We start from the raw sequence: 20,936 nt of genomic DNA on the forward strand, positions 1-20,936 counted from the left end.
GCCCCAGTGATGTACTGGGCCGTTCGCACTACCCTCTGTAGTGCCTTGCGGTCGGAGGCCGAGCAGTTGCCATACCAGGCAGTGATGCAACCATGCTCTCGATGATGCAGTTTTTTTTCCTCTGGTTGCACATTTAATATGCTGATAGAAATTTGGTAAAACGGATTTGAGTTTCCCTGCATTAAAGTCCCCGACTACTAGGAGTGCCGCCTCTGGTTGAGCGTTTTCTTGTTTGCTTATGGCGGAATACAGCTCATTCAAAGTTTTCTTTGACTGTGGTGGTATGTAAACAGCTACGAAAAATGCAGATGAAAACTCTCTAGATAGATAGTGCGGTCGACAGCTTATCATGAGATGCTCTACCTCAGGCGAGCAATAGCTCGAGACTGACTTAGATATCGTGCACCAGCTGTTATTTACAAAAATACATAGCCCGCCGCCCCTTATCTTACCAGACGCCACTGTTCTATCCTGCCGGTACAGCGTATAACCATGTACAGCATATGTTGATAGTGTCATCATTCAGCCACGACTCCGTGAGGCATAAGATATTCCAGTTGTGAATGCCCCGTTGGTAGATTAAAATAGATTACCTATGTGCAAGATTATTCTCCAAAGATTGCACGTTTGCTAGCAGAATGGAAGGAAGTGGGTGTTTACTTGATCGCCTACGAATTCTCAGAAGGCAGCAGGCCCTTTGGCCCCTTTTTCTCCGCCTCCTCTTCACACAAATCATGGGGATCTGGGCCTGTTCCCGAGAAAGCAGTATATCGTTCGTGTCGGGCTCGTCAGACTCCATAAAGGAAAAAAAGGATTCTGCCAGTCCGTGGAGAGTAATCGCAGTGCTGATGTTCAGAAATTATTTTCGGTCATATCGATCAGGAGCTCTGCTTGGGCTGTCCCAGCAGTTGTCTTACACAGTTAAAGTCGAAAGTTAACATAAACAAGTTTTAATGACTACAACCTAAGTGTTTCAACCACTCCACAAATTTCTTGTTAACAAACTATAGTTTTGGCAAGTCAGATAGGACATCTACTTTGTGCATGACGCAAGTCATTTTTCCAACAACAGTTTACAGATTATTTCACTGTATCACAATTCCAGTGGGTCAGAAGGATACACACACACTAAGTTGACTGTGCTTTAAACAGCTTGGAAAATTCCAGAAAATGATGTCATGGCTTTAGAAGCTTCTGATAGGCTAATAGACATCCTTTGAGTCAATTGGAGGTGTACCTGTGGATGTATTTCAAGGCCTACCTTCAAACTCAGTGCCTCTTTCCTTGACATCATGGGAAAATCAAAAGAAATCAGCCAAGACCTCAGAAAAAAAATTGTAGACCTACACAAGTCTGGTTCATCCTTGGGAGCAATTTCCAAATGCCTGAAGGTACCACGTTCATCTGTACAAACAATAACACGCAAGTATAAACACCATGGGACCACACAGCCATCATACCGCTCAGGAAGGAGACGCATTCTGTCTCCTAGAGATGAACGTACTTTGTTGCGAGGACCTTGTGAAGATGCTGGAAGAAACAGGTACAAAAGTATCTAAATCCACAGTAAAACAAGTCCTATATCGACATAACCTGAAAGACCGCTCAGCAAGGAAGAAGCCACTGCTCCAAAACCGCCATAAAAAAACAGGCTATGGTTTGAAACTGCACATGGTGTCACACCCTGGTCAAAGTATTTTGTGTTTATCTTTATTTATTTGGTCAGGCCAGGGTGTGGCATGGGTTTTTGTATGTGGTGTGTATGTATGGGGATTGTAGCTAGTGGGGTGTTCTAGCTAAGTCTATGGCTGTCTGAAGTGGTTCTCAATCAGAGGCAGGTGTTTATCGTTGTCTCTGATTGGGAACCATATTTAGGCAGCCATATTCTTTGAGTTTGTCGTGGGTGATTGTCCTTATTGTCCTGATGTCATTGTTAGGTTACACAAGTATAGGCTGTTTCGGTTTTCGTTAAGTTTATTGTTTTGATAGTGTTTGTGTTTAGTGTGTTACTTCATTAAACATGGATTGCAATAGACACGCCGCATTTTGGTCCGACTCTCCTTCTCATCAAGAAAACCGTTACACATGGGGACAAAGATCGTACTTTTTGGAGAAATGTCCTCTGGTCTGATGAAACAAAAATAGAACTGTTTGGCCATAATGACCATCGTTATGTTTGAGGAAAAAGAGTGAGTGTTGCAAGCCGAAGAACACCATCCCAACCGTGAAGCACGGGGGTGGCAGCATCATGTTGTGGGGGTGCTTTGCTGCAGGAGGGACTGATGCACTTCACAAAATAGATGGCATCATGAGGCAGGACAATTATGTGGATACATTGAAGCAACATCTTAAGACATCAGGTAGGAAGTTAAAGCTTGGTCACAAATGGGTCTTCAAAATGGACAATGACCCCAAGCATACTTCCAAAGTTGTGGCAAAATTGCTTAAGGACAACAAAGTCAAGGTATTGGAGTGGCCGTCACAAAGCCCTGACCTCAATCCCATAGAACATTTGTGGGCAGAACTAAAAAAAAGCGTATGTGACCAAGGAGGCCTACAAACCTGACTCAGTTACACCAGCTCTGTCAGGAGCAATGGGCCAAAATTCACCCAACTTATTGTGGGAAGCTTGTGGTAGGCTACCCAAAACGGTTGACCCAAGTTAAACCATTTAAATGCAATGCTACCAAATACTAATTGAGTGTATGTAAACTTCTGACCCACTGGAACTGTGAGGAAAGAACTAAAAGTTTAAATAAATCATTCTCTCTACTATTATTCTATTATACTATTGTTTCACATTCTTAAAATAAAGTGGTGACCTTAACAGACCTAACACAGGAATTGTTATAGGATTAAATGTCAGGAATTGTGAAAAACTGAGTTTAAATGTATTTGGCTAAGGTATATGTAAACTTCCGACTAGCTGTAGCTGTTGTCCGCACTAGCGCTGGTCCAGGTCGTAGCCAGCTATGCTACCAGTCAAAGGTTTGGACACACCTACTTACTCATTCAATGGTTTTTCTTTATTTGACCAAGAAGGAGAGTGGTGGAATGCTGCATCAGTTTCAAAATTGACCATCATAAATGTCATTATTTTTTTCCTAATGAATGACAATTGGTATTCTGCTTGTGGCCTCCACAAGCACCCAACCTCAACCCAAAATGGTTTGGGATGAGTTGGACCGCAGAGTGAAGGAAAAGCAGCCAACAAGTGCTCAGCATATGTGGGAATTCCTTCAAGACTGTTGGAAAAGCATTTCAGGTGAAGCTGGTTGAGAGAATGCAAAGAGAGTGCAAAGCTATCCTCAAGGCAAAGGGTGGCTACTTTGAAGAATATCAAATATATTTTGATTTGATTAACATTTGTCTGGTTACTACATGATTCCATATGTGTTATTTCATAGTTTTGATGTCTTCACTATTGTTCTACAATGTAGAAAATAGTACAATTAAAGAAAAACCCTTAAATGAGTAGGTGTTTCCAAACTTTTGACTGGTACTGTAGCTCTGGTCCACACTGTCTGGTCCATGGCATAGCTAAAAACTCTGGTGCAGGGCATAGCTAGCAGCTAGTAATCTCTGGTTCACACTAGCGCTGGTCTAGCTCTGGTCCGACCTAGCTCTGGTCCAGGAAGTATCAAGTAGCTAGCTAGCTTTTTATGTAATTTCACCACCCGTGTTGTTGGTGGCGGTAATGCACCATCCTGTCTGGCACCCTTCGGCATCCTGTCTCAGCTCATCCTGTCACAGCGTCTGTGCCCTAAGAAGGTATCTGCTGGATGCAGGTAGGCTTACCATGTCTCACTGCCAAGGGAGGCGATAGACAGAGTGGAAGATGCAACCATCTTCGTGATTGCCTGAGTAGCCACGGAGGTAAGAAGGTGATTTCCTGAATAAAGGTGCAGTGTAATCACTGACGACTGCAATCATGTGCTCAAGACCAAAGGAGACAAATTTGACAAGAAAATACACTTCGGCTCAATGTCAATTTGCACTTAAATTATAATTCTTTGGGCACAAATTTCACATCCCATATCATGCACGTCTGTTCCCTTCCTTCTCATCCGAAAGACCATCACCAACTAACTTACATACCCTCTGTCTGGTGGCATCAGCAGGTATAGGCCTAAGCCTAGTAGTCTGTTATTATCCCCACTTTTTTCTTACATTTCCATGTTGGCAGGCCTGGAGAACAAAGTCATACAGGTGTGAGAAGAGACTAACAGGTAGGAAACACGTTTCTTGAATCCTTGAATAATCACTCAAAGGCAGGAAAAATATCGACATCAACATTACTGTAATGAGCTACTGGAGGTATGGCTGAGGCAAAGATATATTGCCTAATCGCTGTAATTCACAGAAATGTATAAACAAACAATCAAACTAAATGTGGTTACATGAAATGATAGGAGAATGTGCCCTAGTGGGCTAAACCGGCAAGGCGGCTTGTTAGACAAAAGGGGAAGTGGGGGTCGACTAAGAAGTCACTACAGAGTGATAATTATAACAATTGAAATGCTAATCCTTTACACATGAACGCTCACTCATTCGGGAACAATTGCAATCAATATATATATATATATATATATATTTACGCTCAGTGTGTCGTCTTGATCGCTGGTGAAAAGCTTGTGTCTTTCGTAGAATTGTCCATCTCTCTCCCTCTCTGTCTTGGTTAGAGGGGATAGTTCAAAGTGACATTCGTTATAGATGGATGTTTCGGCGGTTGTCGTTCTTCGCGTTCAATGATACCGAATTCCTAGCTGCAGACTAGTAATTAGTATCAAAGACTTGTTCTTATTCTGTCGGCATCGATAGTCTAAGAGTTTAACCACGTGGTATGGTTAAAAGATTCAGCAATGGTCTACAACTTTTGTCCTCCTAATGGAGAAAAGCAAGGTCTGCAACCTTTAGCCATCTCGTAATTGAGGTAAGCTTGGTCTCCTGATAATTTCTCAAAGTTGGGTTTTATTCGGAATGGCAGAAGGGGGCTGTCCCAGGATGTCTGACCCTAACTGGGCTCAGGGGCGGTCCTCTGATTTAGTTCAAATCAAAAGGGAATTGTATTTTTCTTCATTAAACAGTCCAAAATCATATTACACAATTATACAACAGTATCATACTCACTCATTCATCTTATACAACAATTAGATGTAAACCTCATATCTGAGGCTATTATATAAACAGCGTTATGGTAATGTGGCCACACTGTCTCCCATGAGCTTTCCCATGTTGTGACAAACGGACCAGTTCGTAGCTGGATTCTTCACCGATCTTTTATACTTTCTCCGGAACATGAAATTTGTTTGTACCTCAATTTCTGTGAGGTGGAAGGATTTCCTTTGTCCTCTATGAAAGTTTACTCTCTCTCTACTATGTAGCCATGTGGCAGGGTCTTCTCGGGAATTTATGGCCACTGACCACAGCAGCCTAGTTGAAGGAGGCAGGGAGAGGGGGATGGGGTTGCTATACCCAAAGAGGCCAACGTCATGACATCCCTGTCTGCCTGGAGTTTTCCCAGCAAATCAATACAATCAACTAGACACCGCTACAAAACACTCAACATGTTTTCAGTGTAGGGCGTAAAGTACACATTTGAATATTGAATGTCCGGCTGTCTTTAGCAATGTGAGAGAGTTTGCATTAGGGAAAATGGCCCGCTACAATCAGAGTGCACACATGATGGCCTCATCCTAACACGTAGCTACAGAATTGTAATGTGATATGTGAAGGCCTCCCTACTTGTTACAGTTTAGCTATTGTAAAGCACCGACAGACATTTTTCAACAACATTTACATGGCGATACTTCATTAATTCTCAATTTGGAAGTTACCTTTGTCTTCACAACTCCCATCATTAGTTGCAGGTGGGACGTTGGAATTTAGAAAATGCTCCATTATGAAATGTATACATTTTCTTGCTCCATGAAGTGTATTCAAAACTGTGTCCAATTCTGATCTTCTCTCATTGATCAAGACAGGTTAGTGTTATTCAAAGTGACGCTTGATTTCTGAGTCATGATGTGCAGCACTTTGGGATGGACACTCACCTGTCTTGATCAATGAGAGAAGATCTGAAATAGACAATATGGCGGCATACATATTATATTGTTGGATTATCTCATGAAGCAAAAAATGTATTTAATTTCATAACGTCCAACGTTCCTCCTGCAACTAGCGATGGGAGTTGAGAAGATACCAGTGACTTCCAAGTTGAGAATTAAGGAAGTATCGCCATGTAAAGGTTAGTTGAAAAACATGCTGCCAATGCATTACATTAGCTAAGATGTAATAGTATGAAAGCATTCACATATCATGTTACAATTCTGTACATCACACAAATAGGCCTACACAATAGTTGCCTACATTATTCGAAAAGGGGGATCCAAAAGGTTTTTTGCTGTCCGCATAGGAACACTCTTTTTGGTTCCAGGTAGAACCCTCTGTGGAAAGGTTTCTACATGGAACCCCAAAAGGTTCTTCAAAGAGTTATCCTATGCGGACAGCCAAAAAACATTTTGGATCCCTTTTTTCTAATAATGTAGGCAACTGTTGTGTAGACACTTTTTTTTCTAAGGAGCCGTAGGATATATGGCAGGGGTATACACAACCCTGTTCTTGGAGTGCCACAGGTACTCCTACAATCCTGCAGTAGCCACACAGAATGTAATGCTTCTGCATTTCTGTGACTGCTTTAATTTGAAAATTATTCAAAACATGTATCTACTGGAATATACAGTAATGCATAGCCTAGAGCAGGGGTATTCAAATCTTACCCAACAAGGACCAGACTACTGCTGGTTTTCTGTTCTACCTGATAATTAATTGCACCCGCCTGGTGCCCCAGCTTTAAATCAGTCCCTAATTAGAGGTGAAAAATGATTTGGTAACCATGGTACAGAATTTCATTTTAGGGGCCTACAGTGCCTAAACGTTTGAAACTATGTAGGCTACAGGTCTACAGCACAGAGTGTAAGTGAGAGACAAAATAAAAACAATGCAGGCAGACATTAACACTTGTAAGCACATCTGTGTAAATGTCTTATAGTGTTTATGTGAATAGTAATGAGACACATAAGAGATCCCTAGGGGTAGTGTGTAGTAGCACAGAAGAGACGCCAATTCCCATCACTGGTGGCTTTGGGTGGCTAAGCTCTTTGTCAAAGGATTGAAGCAGCACATTCCAGAGAGGATAAAGGAGATTGAAAGGTGAAATTAGAAGGTGAAATTGAACACATATCTCATTTTTGGAAGGGTGATCCTTTTACTTAGTGGTAAGGCAAAGAATATATCTAAAAGTAGCTGACACACATCTCCAGAATTCAGTTCAGTTGTAGGCCTACCTGGTTTAAAGGATTGACCAACAATCATTCATATCCCCAGGCAAGACGACTAACAAAAAAACAAGGAGCCCCATCATTGCTCAGACAGATCATTGCTCAACTCTCCTTTTGCTCATCCTACTATCTATCTCTTTTCCCACCCACTTCCCTCACTTATTTTTCCCCAACCCCCTTCCCCCACCTCTAAATGTTTTCTTTTCCCCCGCTTCCCCAAATCAGATATGACCAATTATCTTCCAGTATCAGATTGCTGTTGTGCCCAATCAGATCAAGTAACATTTTTGCTAGCATTGAATGGGATTAAGAGTGAAAGAGACTGAAGAGATGCCAACTGGTTAATGTGATTGGGAATGAAGGCCTTTGTCTCCAATCGGATTAACAGCAGAAATACAGAGTGGGGATAAATGTCATCCCCTGGGCACCATGCATTGGACCTCCGCTCCTTTGTTGCTCTGCCACTGACATTGACGTACACTAAGCCCCATGTTGAGACATGACCAGAAAAAACACTAACAGGATAGGCAGGGTTGAAGGGCATCACAATAAGCATTTGGGATGATACATTTAAAGGCTTCTACCATGCAACAGGACATATATTGACTTACAATAATCAAAAGGTCATGAATGACTTGATTTATGCTCATTACATTTTTGCTGTCATTAACCAGGTTTCCATCCAACGTTTTTAAGAGACTAATGTACACATTGCATAACAAAAATGTCACGACAGGCCCGATGGAAACAGCAAATTTGTCAGCAAACTTTCCAAATGTCTACAAAACAAATACGCTAGATGAGGTGGGATCTTTGTGTCTATAAATATTAATTATGCAAGAAATGGCGATGGAAATTCCTTTATGCACAAATATTGATATAATAATCATCATATCGAAGTAAACTTGGAGTCACGTGATGATATGTTATGTGGTCCTTCCACTACGACTCATTGGGAAATAATGCAGTTTATTGGGCTACAGATAAGGTATGATGAACTTTTCAAGGTGGTGAAAGTGCACGCGGTGATTGATGCTCCTCGCCAATAAATATCAAGATTCTTATTATGGAGACATGATGATCGATGCTTGGCTGCCTTTTGACAAATAATCTTGCTCTTTTGTCCATAATAATCTCATCACGTAGGCTATTTTACGCACACTGTATGTCAAGCTGTTGGCTAGAGCACACATGACAAGACCAGAGGGGGCACATTAGCAATATAACTCAACGTTGTTTTGTTGACAAAACCATCAGTAGAGTTGGAAATGCCATGGAAACCCATTTAACTTTTTTTTTTATTCGGTACATGGGAATTTAACCGCAAAAGGTATTTTATGGGTCTCCCGAGTGGCACAGCGGTCTAAGGCACTGAATCACAGTGCTAGAGTCGTCACTATAGATCCAGGTTCGATCCCGGGCTGTGTCACGAACGGGAGACCCATGAGGTGATGCACAATTGGCCCAGTGTAGTCGGGGTCATGTTGGCGGGGTCATGTTTCGGAGGACGCATGGCTCTCGACCTTCCCCTCTCCCGAGTCCGTACGGGAGTTGCAGCGATGGGACAAGACTGTAACTACCAATTGGATATCACAAAATTGGGGTAAAAAAAAGGGGTAAAAAGTATATATATATGTTTAATATACACTGTCATCACGCACAGCCTTTTATTCACAACAGGTCAATTTGATGGAAACCCATCTCTGGCAAAATGCAGATTTTGTCACTAATTGGATGGAAACCTAGCTACAGTAGTGAGTACATCCCCTATAGCATGTCACCATCTTAATTCATGTATTTATAGGCACAACCAAATGTATTGCCATTTTACATAACAGCTGTCCTTTCCCTCTGCACTACAAACTGTCCAAGAGTTTAGTCAGATACTGTGTGCTTGTCTTGTTTAATCATATTTACCTGTCTATAAGTGTACCTGGACTCCAGAGCAGATCACAACTTTTAGACTTGATGCAGTGTGAACTCCTCTCGGATCTTCTACAGTACCGCACTTTTCTTTACCTGCAGGGGCAGAGACCAGTACGGACATCAGGCTCCATGTAAATGGAAGAGAAATGCAAAGAGATTTGATATTCTGCTGAGGGTCTGGGCACCTTCCACCGCACTACGGTGGTGACCTTCATGACCTCTCCTTGAAAATCATTCGTCAGGTCTTCTCTCTGCAGCCCTCACACACACAGCCTGACCTCAGAGTGAACACATGCACACACACACAGAATTACAACTGAGGAGCCATTGGTTCTGTCAGCATCACCACTCTCTCTATTCCTCCTGCTCTTCTTTTCGGAAAGTATCAAGGACTCAAGGAACAGTCAGAGATGACTGGATGAACTCGGTGTGTTTTTGTAGGTCACTTGACTTTCAATGTGGGAGAACACTGACCTGAATACAGCACAGGGTTGCTTTATAAGACAATGTGAACATGTAATTTTGTTATGACTTTAGGAAGTGAGAGTCGTGCTTGTATTCATATCCCACTTCCAGAACTATATTGTGTAACACTGCTATATAACACTAAATGAATGTCAATGAGGACAGGAATACATCCTGGAGCATGGCTGTTCTAGACAGTACTTTTCCTAAATGCTATTTTAAGTCATTTTCAAATCCTAATTAGAACTTGCTAAATAGATATTGACCTGTGCATTCTCAACATGATACAAGAGCCTGTGTGTGTGTGTTAGATGGGCACAATTAATGATGCACACAACACACTGAACAACATGATACACGGTGGACATGCTGGGGAAATACAGGCTAGAGAAATGAACACAGGTCTATCTATGGCTGTTTAATTCAACATTAAGCAAAGAGAATCCAATCAACTAAGTATTGCTGTGGTATGAATAAACAGTGTATCATTGATGCCAGTTCTCTTGCATCCCTGTCCACAAATCTCCAAATGAAGTTTGGAACCAGGGAAAGCTGCGGACAAGTATCACTGATATATTCATCCACACTGGTTTTATTGGATGTTAAAGTGCTATTGTGAAGACAAACTAGAGGGATGTATGGAGAGCTAGGAACATCAAAAGGATGCGTAAAGAAAAGCTCAACTCAAAAACTATATATTTTTTCATTAGTCCACTGTTGACACAGTCCCAAAACGTTTTACATGTCAGCAGTCAAGTTCTCAGGATATTGGACTTTCAAGAAGCAAAGTGTCACCAACATTTTGCATCATAATGACTTTTCCTTTAAGGAGAAAGTATTGAAGATATACAGTAGAAGGCTGCATGCAGTAGCATGTATAATTCTTGAGCTGTCTTGTGATTAAGGTGGGCGAAGTGTGTGTATGATTCATCGAGAATAATTTAAACCGAGCACATCCAAATCTGGGAGAGCACCTGGCACATACTGCCATGGACCCTTTTTTTGCATCGGTTTCGGGTTAGGGTTCAAATAACTTGCAGCTCCAAGTAGGTGTACTGTTAAGTTCAGCAAAGGTTCATAGGAGTAGGTGTACTGCTTAGTTCAGCAGGGGTTCATAGGAGTAGGTGTCCCGTGAGTGTTAGACAAGAAGATTTCTCTGTTTACTTAATTATTTATTTTTGCAGAGGAGACAGATGGTACACATTGCAAGGAGGAGCCATGTGACATCCCTAAACAGCACCACTGAGAACCAGATCATTAAAATGTATTTAATCAAATTCGGCATATTAAAAAACCATCTGGTCACTTCTGGACTCCCACTGTTCCCACAACCTCCACCTCTGGATGGTCTGAGAAGACTAACAGAGGGTCAGAGGGTGTGAAGTGTCTGAAATGTCTAGTAACATAAGTCCATACATTCAGACGTCCACACATTCAGATGTAGTCAATGTAGTTGAAACTTAGTTAAGGTTAATGCATAGTTCAAGCAATTGCATACAGTGCATTCGGAAAGAACTAATTTTGTTACATTACAGCCTTATTCTAAAATGGATTCAATTAGAACACAGCCAATACAACGCAGGAGTAGCTTCTGGACAAGTCTCTGAATGTCCTTGAGTGGCCCAGTCAGAGCCTGGACATGAACCCTGTCTAACATTTCTGGAGAGACCTGAAAATAACTGTGCAGCAACTCTCCTCATCCAACCTGACAGAGCTTGAGAGGATCTACAGAGAAGAATGAGAGAACCTCCCAAAATACAGGTGTGCCAAGCTTGTAGCGTCATACCCAAGAAGACTCAAGGCTGTCATCGCTGTCAAAGATATTTCTACAAAGTCCTGAGTAAAAGATCTGAATACTTATGTAAATGTGATATTTCAGTTTTTATTTGTTAATAAATTAGCAAAAAAATCTAAAAACCTATTTTAGCTTTGTCATTATGGGGAATTGTGTGCAGATTGATGAGGGGGAAAACTATTCATCTATTTAATCCACTTTAGAATAAGACTGCAATGTAACAAAATGTGAAACAATTCAAGGGGTCTGATTACTTTCCGAATGCACAGTAGATTTGTAGTGTACCATGTAAATAGGTATAAATTGGCTACAAAGAGTTTACATTAAATCTGTTATAGCACTGTTATAGATGCTGTTATATATTATCTTATAGCTGTTCTTGAGTTGTATGAGACCATTTGTAAACAAACTCATAAGCCCAGTGTTTCTGACTAATTTCATCAAACAGTAATTCTAGAGTGAGAGCAGGATTCAACATACTTAATCAAGCTTTATTGCAAATCTAATGTTTGCACTAAATATACATTTGTAAAGACAAACTGAAAACAGGTTTCAGTTGTAATAACTAGGCCTACTTGTACTGTGTTAGAACTGTACATGTATAGGCTATATCCAAGCTGTATCACAACCGCCCGTGATTGGGAGTCCCATAGGGCGGCGCACAACTGGCCCAGCGTCGTCCGGGTTTGGCCGGTGTAGGCCGTCATTTAAATAAGAATTTGGTCTTAAGTGACTTTCATAGTTAAATAAAGGTTCAATTAAAAAATTACTTTGTAAGGACAGTATGTTATATAGGCCATGCCTTTGTGACTACATTCATTGGGTTTCTTTTATAAAGACTAAGCTTTATTTACGAATGACACCGCCTCACAACACAACGTCTACATCAGTCTGTCACACCCAGTAAAATACAATACAATCATTACTGTCCAAGCGTGTAGACTTCAGCATTCTCTCTGACTCTTCCCATACACTGAATGGTGGGACTGTGCCGCTGTTACACTGTCATTTGTTTTCACAATCGTTAAAAAAAGTGTACATCCCCAGGGTTTGACGCTGAACGAGAGTGAGAAGCCAACTGGGCCTTTTTGAGGAGTTTAGACTGAAAGTGAAGAAGAGGAGAGGGATTTTGTGTTTTTCTGGTTATTCATCATGGGAAAGGTATAGGCTAATATGGCCAGAACAGACCTTCAATCATCCATATTGGAACACATTATATAACCATACATGCTGATAGACTAAAAGCACACATAGTTCTGGTGGATCTTTATGATTAAAAGGCCCGTATTGCAGCTGTCAGTCACCAGCATACTTGAAGGGGACACTGGCCTCAGTGTAGAAATTAAACAAAAAAGTCAGCAATGACAATAGTAACAGCATCAGAGACTATTATTAGGTTTAAAATAAAAACAAATCCATGAAGTTGAGTTAAATACAAAAAATGGCAATGTCAAATAGACCTACAATTGTCTATTAATTTCCGTTGTATAATCTCCGTCTGCAATTTCAAGGTTGGATCTTTACATAACACTACATGCCCATGAAACGTAACTCTCTGAAAAACAGTTTGGCACATTATTTCGCGCTAAAAATGTGTCTATAGTGAACAGTTCTGTAATGAAACAATGTTTTAAAGAGACCACCGCGTAGCGTGGACAAGGCAAAGCTCCATCATATTCGTCTTAACTAGTTAGAAACGCATCCGTGTATTGAACGCACGTAGTTTGCTTTCGCTCACAGCGAAATATTACGTAGGCCTATTATCCGCAATTAGGTTGTCAGATATTTGAACTGACCGGTGACTGTAGCCTAATGCACATTCATTGACATGTTTCCTATCAAATAAACATTATAAACGTCGGGACAAGTAAAATATTTTAGCTAATCATCTTTATTCGCTTACAATTCTTAAATCAATACATTCAATCAATACAGCTAAAACGTATAACAATATAGCTGCATTATTTCCTCCTCGTTGCATGAAATGAAAATGACAGGAGCACTCACCTTCCGTGTCTGAGACAGTCTTGATAACCCGAATGATCTATGGGTAGTGCAGTTCTGGTGATGCACAATGGTTCTGGAAGTGCCTCTCTAGCATGTTAATGTGACTACAAGTTCCACAATGAGTGTAGCCACATGCGCTTATATGTACCTTCTGAATCTCTAAAACGTCATACATTGGGCGCGTTTGAGCGGATCCCTTTTGTCAAGTCGGTGACCAACCTTTCAAAATGGGTTGCATTATGGATAAAAATGTCCGACTTGCGCTTACTTGTCGACTACATGAACTTTACAAAATTAATGTGATCAAAGTTCATGAAGTTTTGACTGCATGTTCTGCAGTTGCTCTTCACCAACTTCATCCTACAGCCATCGCCTGCAATGTGTGAAGCTCTATTGTCAACCAATCACAAGAATGAGTAGCTGCAGCCCAATATGGCGACCGGACTATTGGGGAGTGGGTGTGTCGAAAGGAGTGGGTGTATGGAAAGCGATTCAGATAATTGGGCAGATTTGTTGGCACTCAAGACCGTTTTGCTTGGCTGATTGGGCTGCACTACGAGTCGATAGTCAGCCGGCGACCAGTGCTGAGTGTTGTGCCTGCCGACTTGATGTGCTTCCTAATGGGTATCATGGTTGTGTCGCCGGCGGTAGATATTGTGGCGATTTTTTTCTCTCACATGATTTTATTTCAAGTAGGATAGCAGCCTACACAAGAACTAACTAATATTTATAACCGTCTAGGTGTCACATTGATACATATATCCTGGACTAACTGGTGCCCCAGCGCATTGACTCTGTACCGGTCCGCCCGCTATATAGCCTCCCTACTGTTATTTTACTGCTGCTCTTTAATTACTTGTTTAAAAAAATATATATATATTATCTATTTTTTACTTAACACTTATTTTTCTTAAAACTGCATTGTTGGTTAAGGGCTTGTAAGTAAGCATTTCACTGTAAGGTGAAATACCTGTTGTATTCGGGCATGTGACAAATACAATTTGATTTGATTTCTATACAGTCTACTACTCAATGGGGAGGGCATGAACCCTTTGCTCTGCATTGACAAGCACTACTGTCCAGCAACCGGAGTGGGAAGTAGCTAGTAGCCAATATCAGGGTGACAGTAGCAGTAAGCACACGCAGCTTACTGCTACTGTCACCCTGATATTGGCTACTAGCTGCTTCCCACTCCGCATTCCCACAACGCATGAAGCAACAGTACACCCATCATCAATACTTTTAATACAAAATAAACAGTCATCAGTTTTACAACTGAACATTTAAAATGATTTGTGTAAAACTAACAGTGAATCATCCTCTATCTTTAAAACGTCAGTCCAAACTCTCGCAGTACAGTAGCTCAATGTAATAGCTGTATGGTAACAGAAGACAAAAACACAGCTCAATCAAAAACGTCTAACCTAATAGCAGAGCACTTTTGACACAACTCCTTTCCACACACCCGCTACTTTCCTTTCAACACACCCACTTCTTTGCACACACCCACTACTTTCCTTTCAACACACCCACTTATTTGCACACACCCACTATGTTCCTTTCAACACACCCACTTCATTGCACACACCCACTACTTTCCTTTCAACACACCCACTTCTTTGCACACACCCACTACTTTCCTTTCAACACACCCACTTCTTTGCACACACCCACTACTTTCCTTTCAACACACCCACTTTTTTGCACACACCCCCTACTTTCCTTTCAACACAGCCACTTCTTTGCACACCCCCACTTCTTTCCTTTCAACACACCCACTTCTTTGCACACACCCACTATGTTGCTTTCAACACACCCACTTTTTTGCACACACCCACTACTTTCCTTTCAACACACCCACTTCTTTGCACACACCCACTACTTTCCTTTCAACACACCCACTCACCCATACTCCGGTCGGCATTCTGGGATGCTGCTACTCCCTTCTCACCAACCATTAGGGTGTTTTTGTTTCACCCATGCGTTATGTGACCATAGATATGACTGAAACAGGAACCAACATTGCCGCGATTCATGGATTACAGTGAATATATATATACAAATGAATGTGACATTTGAGGCTCTCTTTCACTAATTGATTGTACAATGTACACATAATATTTCAGTTTGTGGGTGTGTGTGTGATATTGGGGGTTGGAGATGTTTATTTTTGACATTATAAAGAAAAACATATAAACAATGGCAACACTGCCATGTTGATCTGTTTGATAATTCAAAAGAGGTTTATTATTGGAAGACGTATTATGACTGATATCAGCTGAAAGTATTTTAATTTACTACCACTAATATCCAATTAACACAGAACATTAACTAGTAAACAGCAAGGTAGACGAGAGATAACCAGGGAAGAGCCAGTCAGGAGAATGAAATATAGAATTCGAACCATCCCTCAAGGACTATAATTCAACATTACAGCACTACTAATTAAACACTCAGTTAAACTGACAGACCAGGGTGATTTTGGACTAATCTACATAGGTGAAAGAGAGAGTGTATTAGCAGCTGCAAAGTTTATGAAGCTTTTTATGTGGGTTTTAAATTGGTTGTTAGGAGACTAACCAAAAAACGCTTCATTGTCCATCAGATGCCACTCAGCAGAATACTTTTTGTCATAGAAGTCACAGTTTGGTTGAGTCCACTGTGTGCAGTTGATTGAGAAGAAATGCATCGATTCACTGTTATACAGATGTCAGTGGGAAGATGTCAGGCAGGAATGATCCAACATCTTGGTATGACAGACTGAAATACAGTCAAATTGGCACCCTAGTCAGCAGAGTTTGCTGATTCTCCATCCAAGTGTCAAATATACTGCCTTTAAAAAAACTTACAATCGAACCACCAGTAGAAGTTGTCTAATAATTATATGAAAATATCTAAACTCTTCAGATGCTCATACATGTGTTAAATGAATTGCCAGAAGTTGACACCAGTTGCCTGAATTTTAGTTACAGTACATCTGTTATGCAATTATTATTATGGAAGCAGGTTCAAGTAGTGTCACCTTTTTGCCTTTACAAGTCAAGGACCAAACAATGTTTTGCTTAATCCTCTACAATCGTGGGAATGGATAGTGCTACATTTAAATGTTTATGTTATGCATATGCATAACCATGGTAGCAATTGAAAGGGAACAGTTTGGAGATTATATGAAAAATATTAGACTGAAGGTGAGAAGAACAGGTCACCTGAGACAAGACTGAATCCAAACATAACACTGTTGATTTTTTTTGCATTTTACATTTACTGTACTTTCCACCACATTTGTTGATAACGAAAATACTCTGGATATATTCAGTAACATAATAAGAACATTACTGGGAAATGTGGGGTAGATTCAACATAAGAAAAAACAATTAGAAGGGTTTGAGTGAGAGGACTAGCTGGTGTCTCCAAGTGGCCACACACCTCTCCAAAGCGTGCACAGTTCCTAAGTCATTTCAATGCATCTTTATGACTCAAAGCTCTGCTATCTGTGCAGTTGAGGAACTACCGCAAGCACACTTGTAGTTGTTTTGTATGGAACACAAATCTGCATCCTGGCCATCACACAATTACTGTTGTTACCTCAATCCAAAAACAGTCTATTATAAATCACAATCTGGTTCAGGTGGGCATAATTTGAAAGCTTGTTCTATTTCCAACATGACTAGCTAAGTTATAAAATATGATATTACAGTGTCAGGCTTCACAGTTCAAATTCAGGGAAACACATTTTAAATTTGGTGCGCATAGAAAGGAGTCATGAGTACGTTCAGGTTTGTGTGCTGTGGCAAATTTTCTTCACACTAGACAAACACAGGCTCATTCTGTTCAGAACAACACAATGCCTTGTAATCTTGTATCTGTACATCAAACATAGTGATCAAAAAAGTTGACACTGTATATGACATGAGTTTTATGCTATGAAATTGTGAAGTGCACATTTGGATTCACAGGTGTTTGGCTTGCTTGTATGACATCAAAGTTGTATTCATGATAATCCTCAATGTCTCATCTTTCAAAATACACAGAGTCCTCTTCATTTTCAGCTGTTCCCTCACTCAGACAACAACAAATGTGCAAAAGTTGCCCAAGGGCAGAGCCATATCCATGATGTCATACATAGCATGTTACTGTACAGCTACTGCATTCCAATGTAGGTGTTTATGAGTGCAAAAATCTGCCATTTTCAGGTACGAGTGTAAAGGACTATGGTATATTTTTGCAACATAATACAGTTTGTCTTTAATGCATCATCTCTATTGTTTAGTCCCCTACATGTATAGCTCATTGTGAATGAGAATGGTTTTCCACTGCAATTGGCATTGTATGTTGTTGACAGTTTGCCAACATAATCGATTATATGTCAAAGCTGAAGCTGTGTAGCCTTTGTCAAGGCCATATTTGTTTGTTGTGGCTTTGTCCTGTGTGTGCTTGTTAGTTTTTACTCCCAAACACCGAAGGGGTGTAGGCCTATAACATTGTACAAACAAATACAGTGGGTTTTTTAAATATATATTTTTTCAGGTGCGAATAATAATGTATTGTAAAACAGATAGACATATAGACCAATAGATTATATAACTATTTCCATTAATACATGTCAACATCAACAGTCAACATCATATGGTAATTTATATTTAATTCAACCTGCCTCTAAAACAGCTTTTTCAGATCGGCGATCGGCTACCAAGTTCCATTAAATGGCAATCTGCAGTTGCTACATCCATCTTATAAATGAATGAGTATAGCCTACCCATCGATTCTTGAAGAATATAACGTATTGATGCCTCAGGAGCTTAGTTCAACTGTCGTACTCCATCAGAACCCAAAATATGAGCTTGTTTTACTCCTTTGTTCATAAACAATGTAAATGTAAACAAACAATGTAGCCTATAACCCCAAAACATGGTTAAAAGTATAATATCGATATCATGGATGATCAGTCCCTATATCCATAGCTCTGCCCATGAGTTTGAGAGTGGGTAAATTTGTTCAGCCCCAGCTGTTTACTAAATCAGTGGCGGGTTGTCACTTTGTTATTGTTCGAAGTGCAGATTGCCCCTTTAAACTGTTGGCTATTGCTGAATAGTGAGCTACTACCCGGCGCTAGGATCCGGAGGAGTGAGCTCTGCATCTCTCAAGCTCCCTCTCCCCACATCTCTTTCCCCTCCTCTCCTCGCCTTTTCTCCCAAGCCTGTTTTAAAGTCTCTGCCAGACTTCGATTCACACGCTACTTCCTGGATGGAGGAATGGAAAGCTTCCAGTGCCGCTCCAACTATTCCCTCTCTGTTTTCGCCAGCAGAACCGCTGCAGCTCTCGGATGCATGGACTAGCCTACTGCCACTAGCGTCTTCTGCGCCTATCCCCTCGATTCTTGTTGAATGAACTGATTCAAGCTCGAAAGCTATATCTCTCCTAACTGACATGTTTTTCTTTGGGAGTATCAAGAAGCTGTTTGGAAGGAGGTTTTGAGAAGTAAAGACTGTTTTCTGGATGTTCCAGACAGCACTGAATATAATTCCACTGAACAGTCACTAGCCTACATTTAGCAGAATTTGCGCTGTTTTTACGCAGCGGACATTCATTATTTGATCAGACGGATAACTCAACAGTTGCCCTTTTTGCTCTCGATGTTCATTTTGTCATGCGGAGGCTACTGCAATCGTGTTGCTGGTGGATCTTGTCTCTGATCTTGTCTGCCTTCGTTCTCTTTTGGGCCGACTGCCATCCTGGTAAGTTTTTCGAAGTCGTATCTCAGTTTTCCAGGCTTGGCGATGACTTGAAAAGCCGTGGAGTAGTTCTAGGGAACATTAGTGCAATATGACCAAACTCAGCTCATACACGAGTGGCATATTAAGGACCTGTAATGTTGACGTGTTCAGTCTGTAACATAATGCTGTGCAAATTTGTTCTATGCGCCTTTTTCATAATTAGATTACACATTCAATCAGACACTAACCACAGTCAACTATACCATTTGGGATTATGGAAATTTAGATTTTGACGCGAAATGATTTGCTTTTTCATGGCTATTTTTTCGTGAATCTATTATATCTCCATTAAGCTACAGTCATTCTAAGGTGGTAAAACTCCCTTCCACTTTATCTTCATTAACTCGCGACGCGCATATATCACCAGGAAAGATCATGATAAGAATTAGTGTAACCAATATAGACTATTCTGTTCCAACAACTATCTGAAATGTATATACAATACTCAGAAATAGACTTGATAATTGACAGCGGATCGCCCATTCAACGAAACCGTTATCTCCCAACCGTGTGGCTACAGATCAGACAATACAAATCAACGGCGCTGCAAACATGTAGATTTATCTTTGTATGAGGATATCTCACATTCCAAATGAGTTTAACTACAAGGTTATGGATTAACACATTAAAGCATATAAAACAATCACCGTTAGCGGGCAAGCAACAGCAGGTAATTGACACCCAACTACCCACATTTGCGGTCCATTTGACCCCGATACATAATTGTTTTATAACATATTATAGGTTTAGGCTACATCATTGAGTCTTGGCACACTGTTCCTATTCAGACTTGCCCAAAAGAAAACGAGAAAGTAACGATGACTGCCCGAATCAATGTGAATCTTGCTCGGGGAGAGCTTCGTCATTTGGAATGCTAAATAGATACATTCCTATAAATAATTGTCGATATTTGACTATGCTCGGACTAATAAAGGTCCTTGGAATTTGCGAATGTAGGCTATAACCTACTCGCACGGACGCTTAGATGATTCGCACCGCTGTCCCTATGGTTTCTTTGTAGAATTTGTATTTGGGTGACCTTGACTGAGTGGCACGCGAGTTTCCTCAAGCTTTTTAAATTTGATCTGATGACTGCACGTCCAAGAAATGTATTTGTGCCTGCTTGACAGTCCCTTCAGGGGAAGGCGCTGCTATGGACGCTCCTGGCATCTCCAACACAGATTATTTTGTTTTATCATATGCATATATATGAATCCAATTTGTGAGATGTTTTTTTTTTTTTTTGTAGAATGAAATGATCACAACTTTGAATGAGATGAATTATACATGACGTCTTTTTCTGCTATATAGGCTTATTTGCAAGCCAAGAAACTAATTTTAATTCCCATGCAACCTTGATATGTAATTCAATTATTTTACATGGGATCCAATGTCTCTGAAGAGAGATGATGTAATATCTACAGGGAAAGTATGAAGTGCATTGCAAAGCATAACTTTGTAATGGTAATTTACGTGCTGGAAATACATTGTGTGTGTGTCACATTTTATTGCTCTCTCTCTAGCTCTGTGTTGGTGATGATTCATTTATCATATTTTCTCTAACTCTAAAATATGAAAATATATATATTACTGTGCTGTGTGCTCCTTGCAAATCCAAAACAAAGTCTA

The 20,936-nt window shown here is 40.5% G+C and overlaps 2 protein-coding genes across 7 annotated transcripts in view; one reads left to right on the top strand and one right to left on the bottom strand.

Moving 5' to 3' along the window:
• The window catches only part of fhit (fragile histidine triad diadenosine triphosphatase), a 313,492-nt gene extending 299,511 nt beyond the window's left edge, over positions 1-13,981 (bottom strand). For 2 of the 3 annotated variants that reach the window (XM_021569594.3, XM_021569595.3), the window contains exons 1-2: positions 13,534-13,981; positions 9,258-9,359 (exon numbers count right to left, since the gene is read on the bottom strand). The gene's annotated coding sequence lies outside the window, so the exon portion shown is untranslated. The remainder of the gene's footprint in view (positions 1-9,257; positions 9,360-13,533) is intronic. The other variant, XM_090205953.1, reaches the window with a different exon arrangement.
• Positions 13,982-18,638: 4,657 nt separating this feature from the next.
• Positions 18,639-20,936, top strand: part of LOC110494487 (receptor-type tyrosine-protein phosphatase gamma) — a 316,560-nt gene continuing 314,262 nt past the window's right edge. For all 4 annotated transcript variants that reach the window (XR_016488024.1, XM_036950543.2, XM_036950544.2 and 1 more), the window contains exon 1: positions 18,639-19,268. Coding sequence is in view for 3 of the 4 variants with exons in the window: in XM_036950543.2 (XP_036806438.1) it covers positions 19,181-19,268 (88 nt within the window). In the remaining variant the exon portion in view is untranslated. The remainder of the gene's footprint in view (positions 19,269-20,936) is intronic.

Source organism: Oncorhynchus mykiss, chromosome 17, assembly GCF_057628025.1.
Source record: "Oncorhynchus mykiss isolate SJ-2025 chromosome 17, ASM5762802v1, whole genome shotgun sequence".
Classification (NCBI taxonomy): domain Eukaryota; kingdom Metazoa; phylum Chordata; class Actinopteri; order Salmoniformes; family Salmonidae; genus Oncorhynchus; species Oncorhynchus mykiss.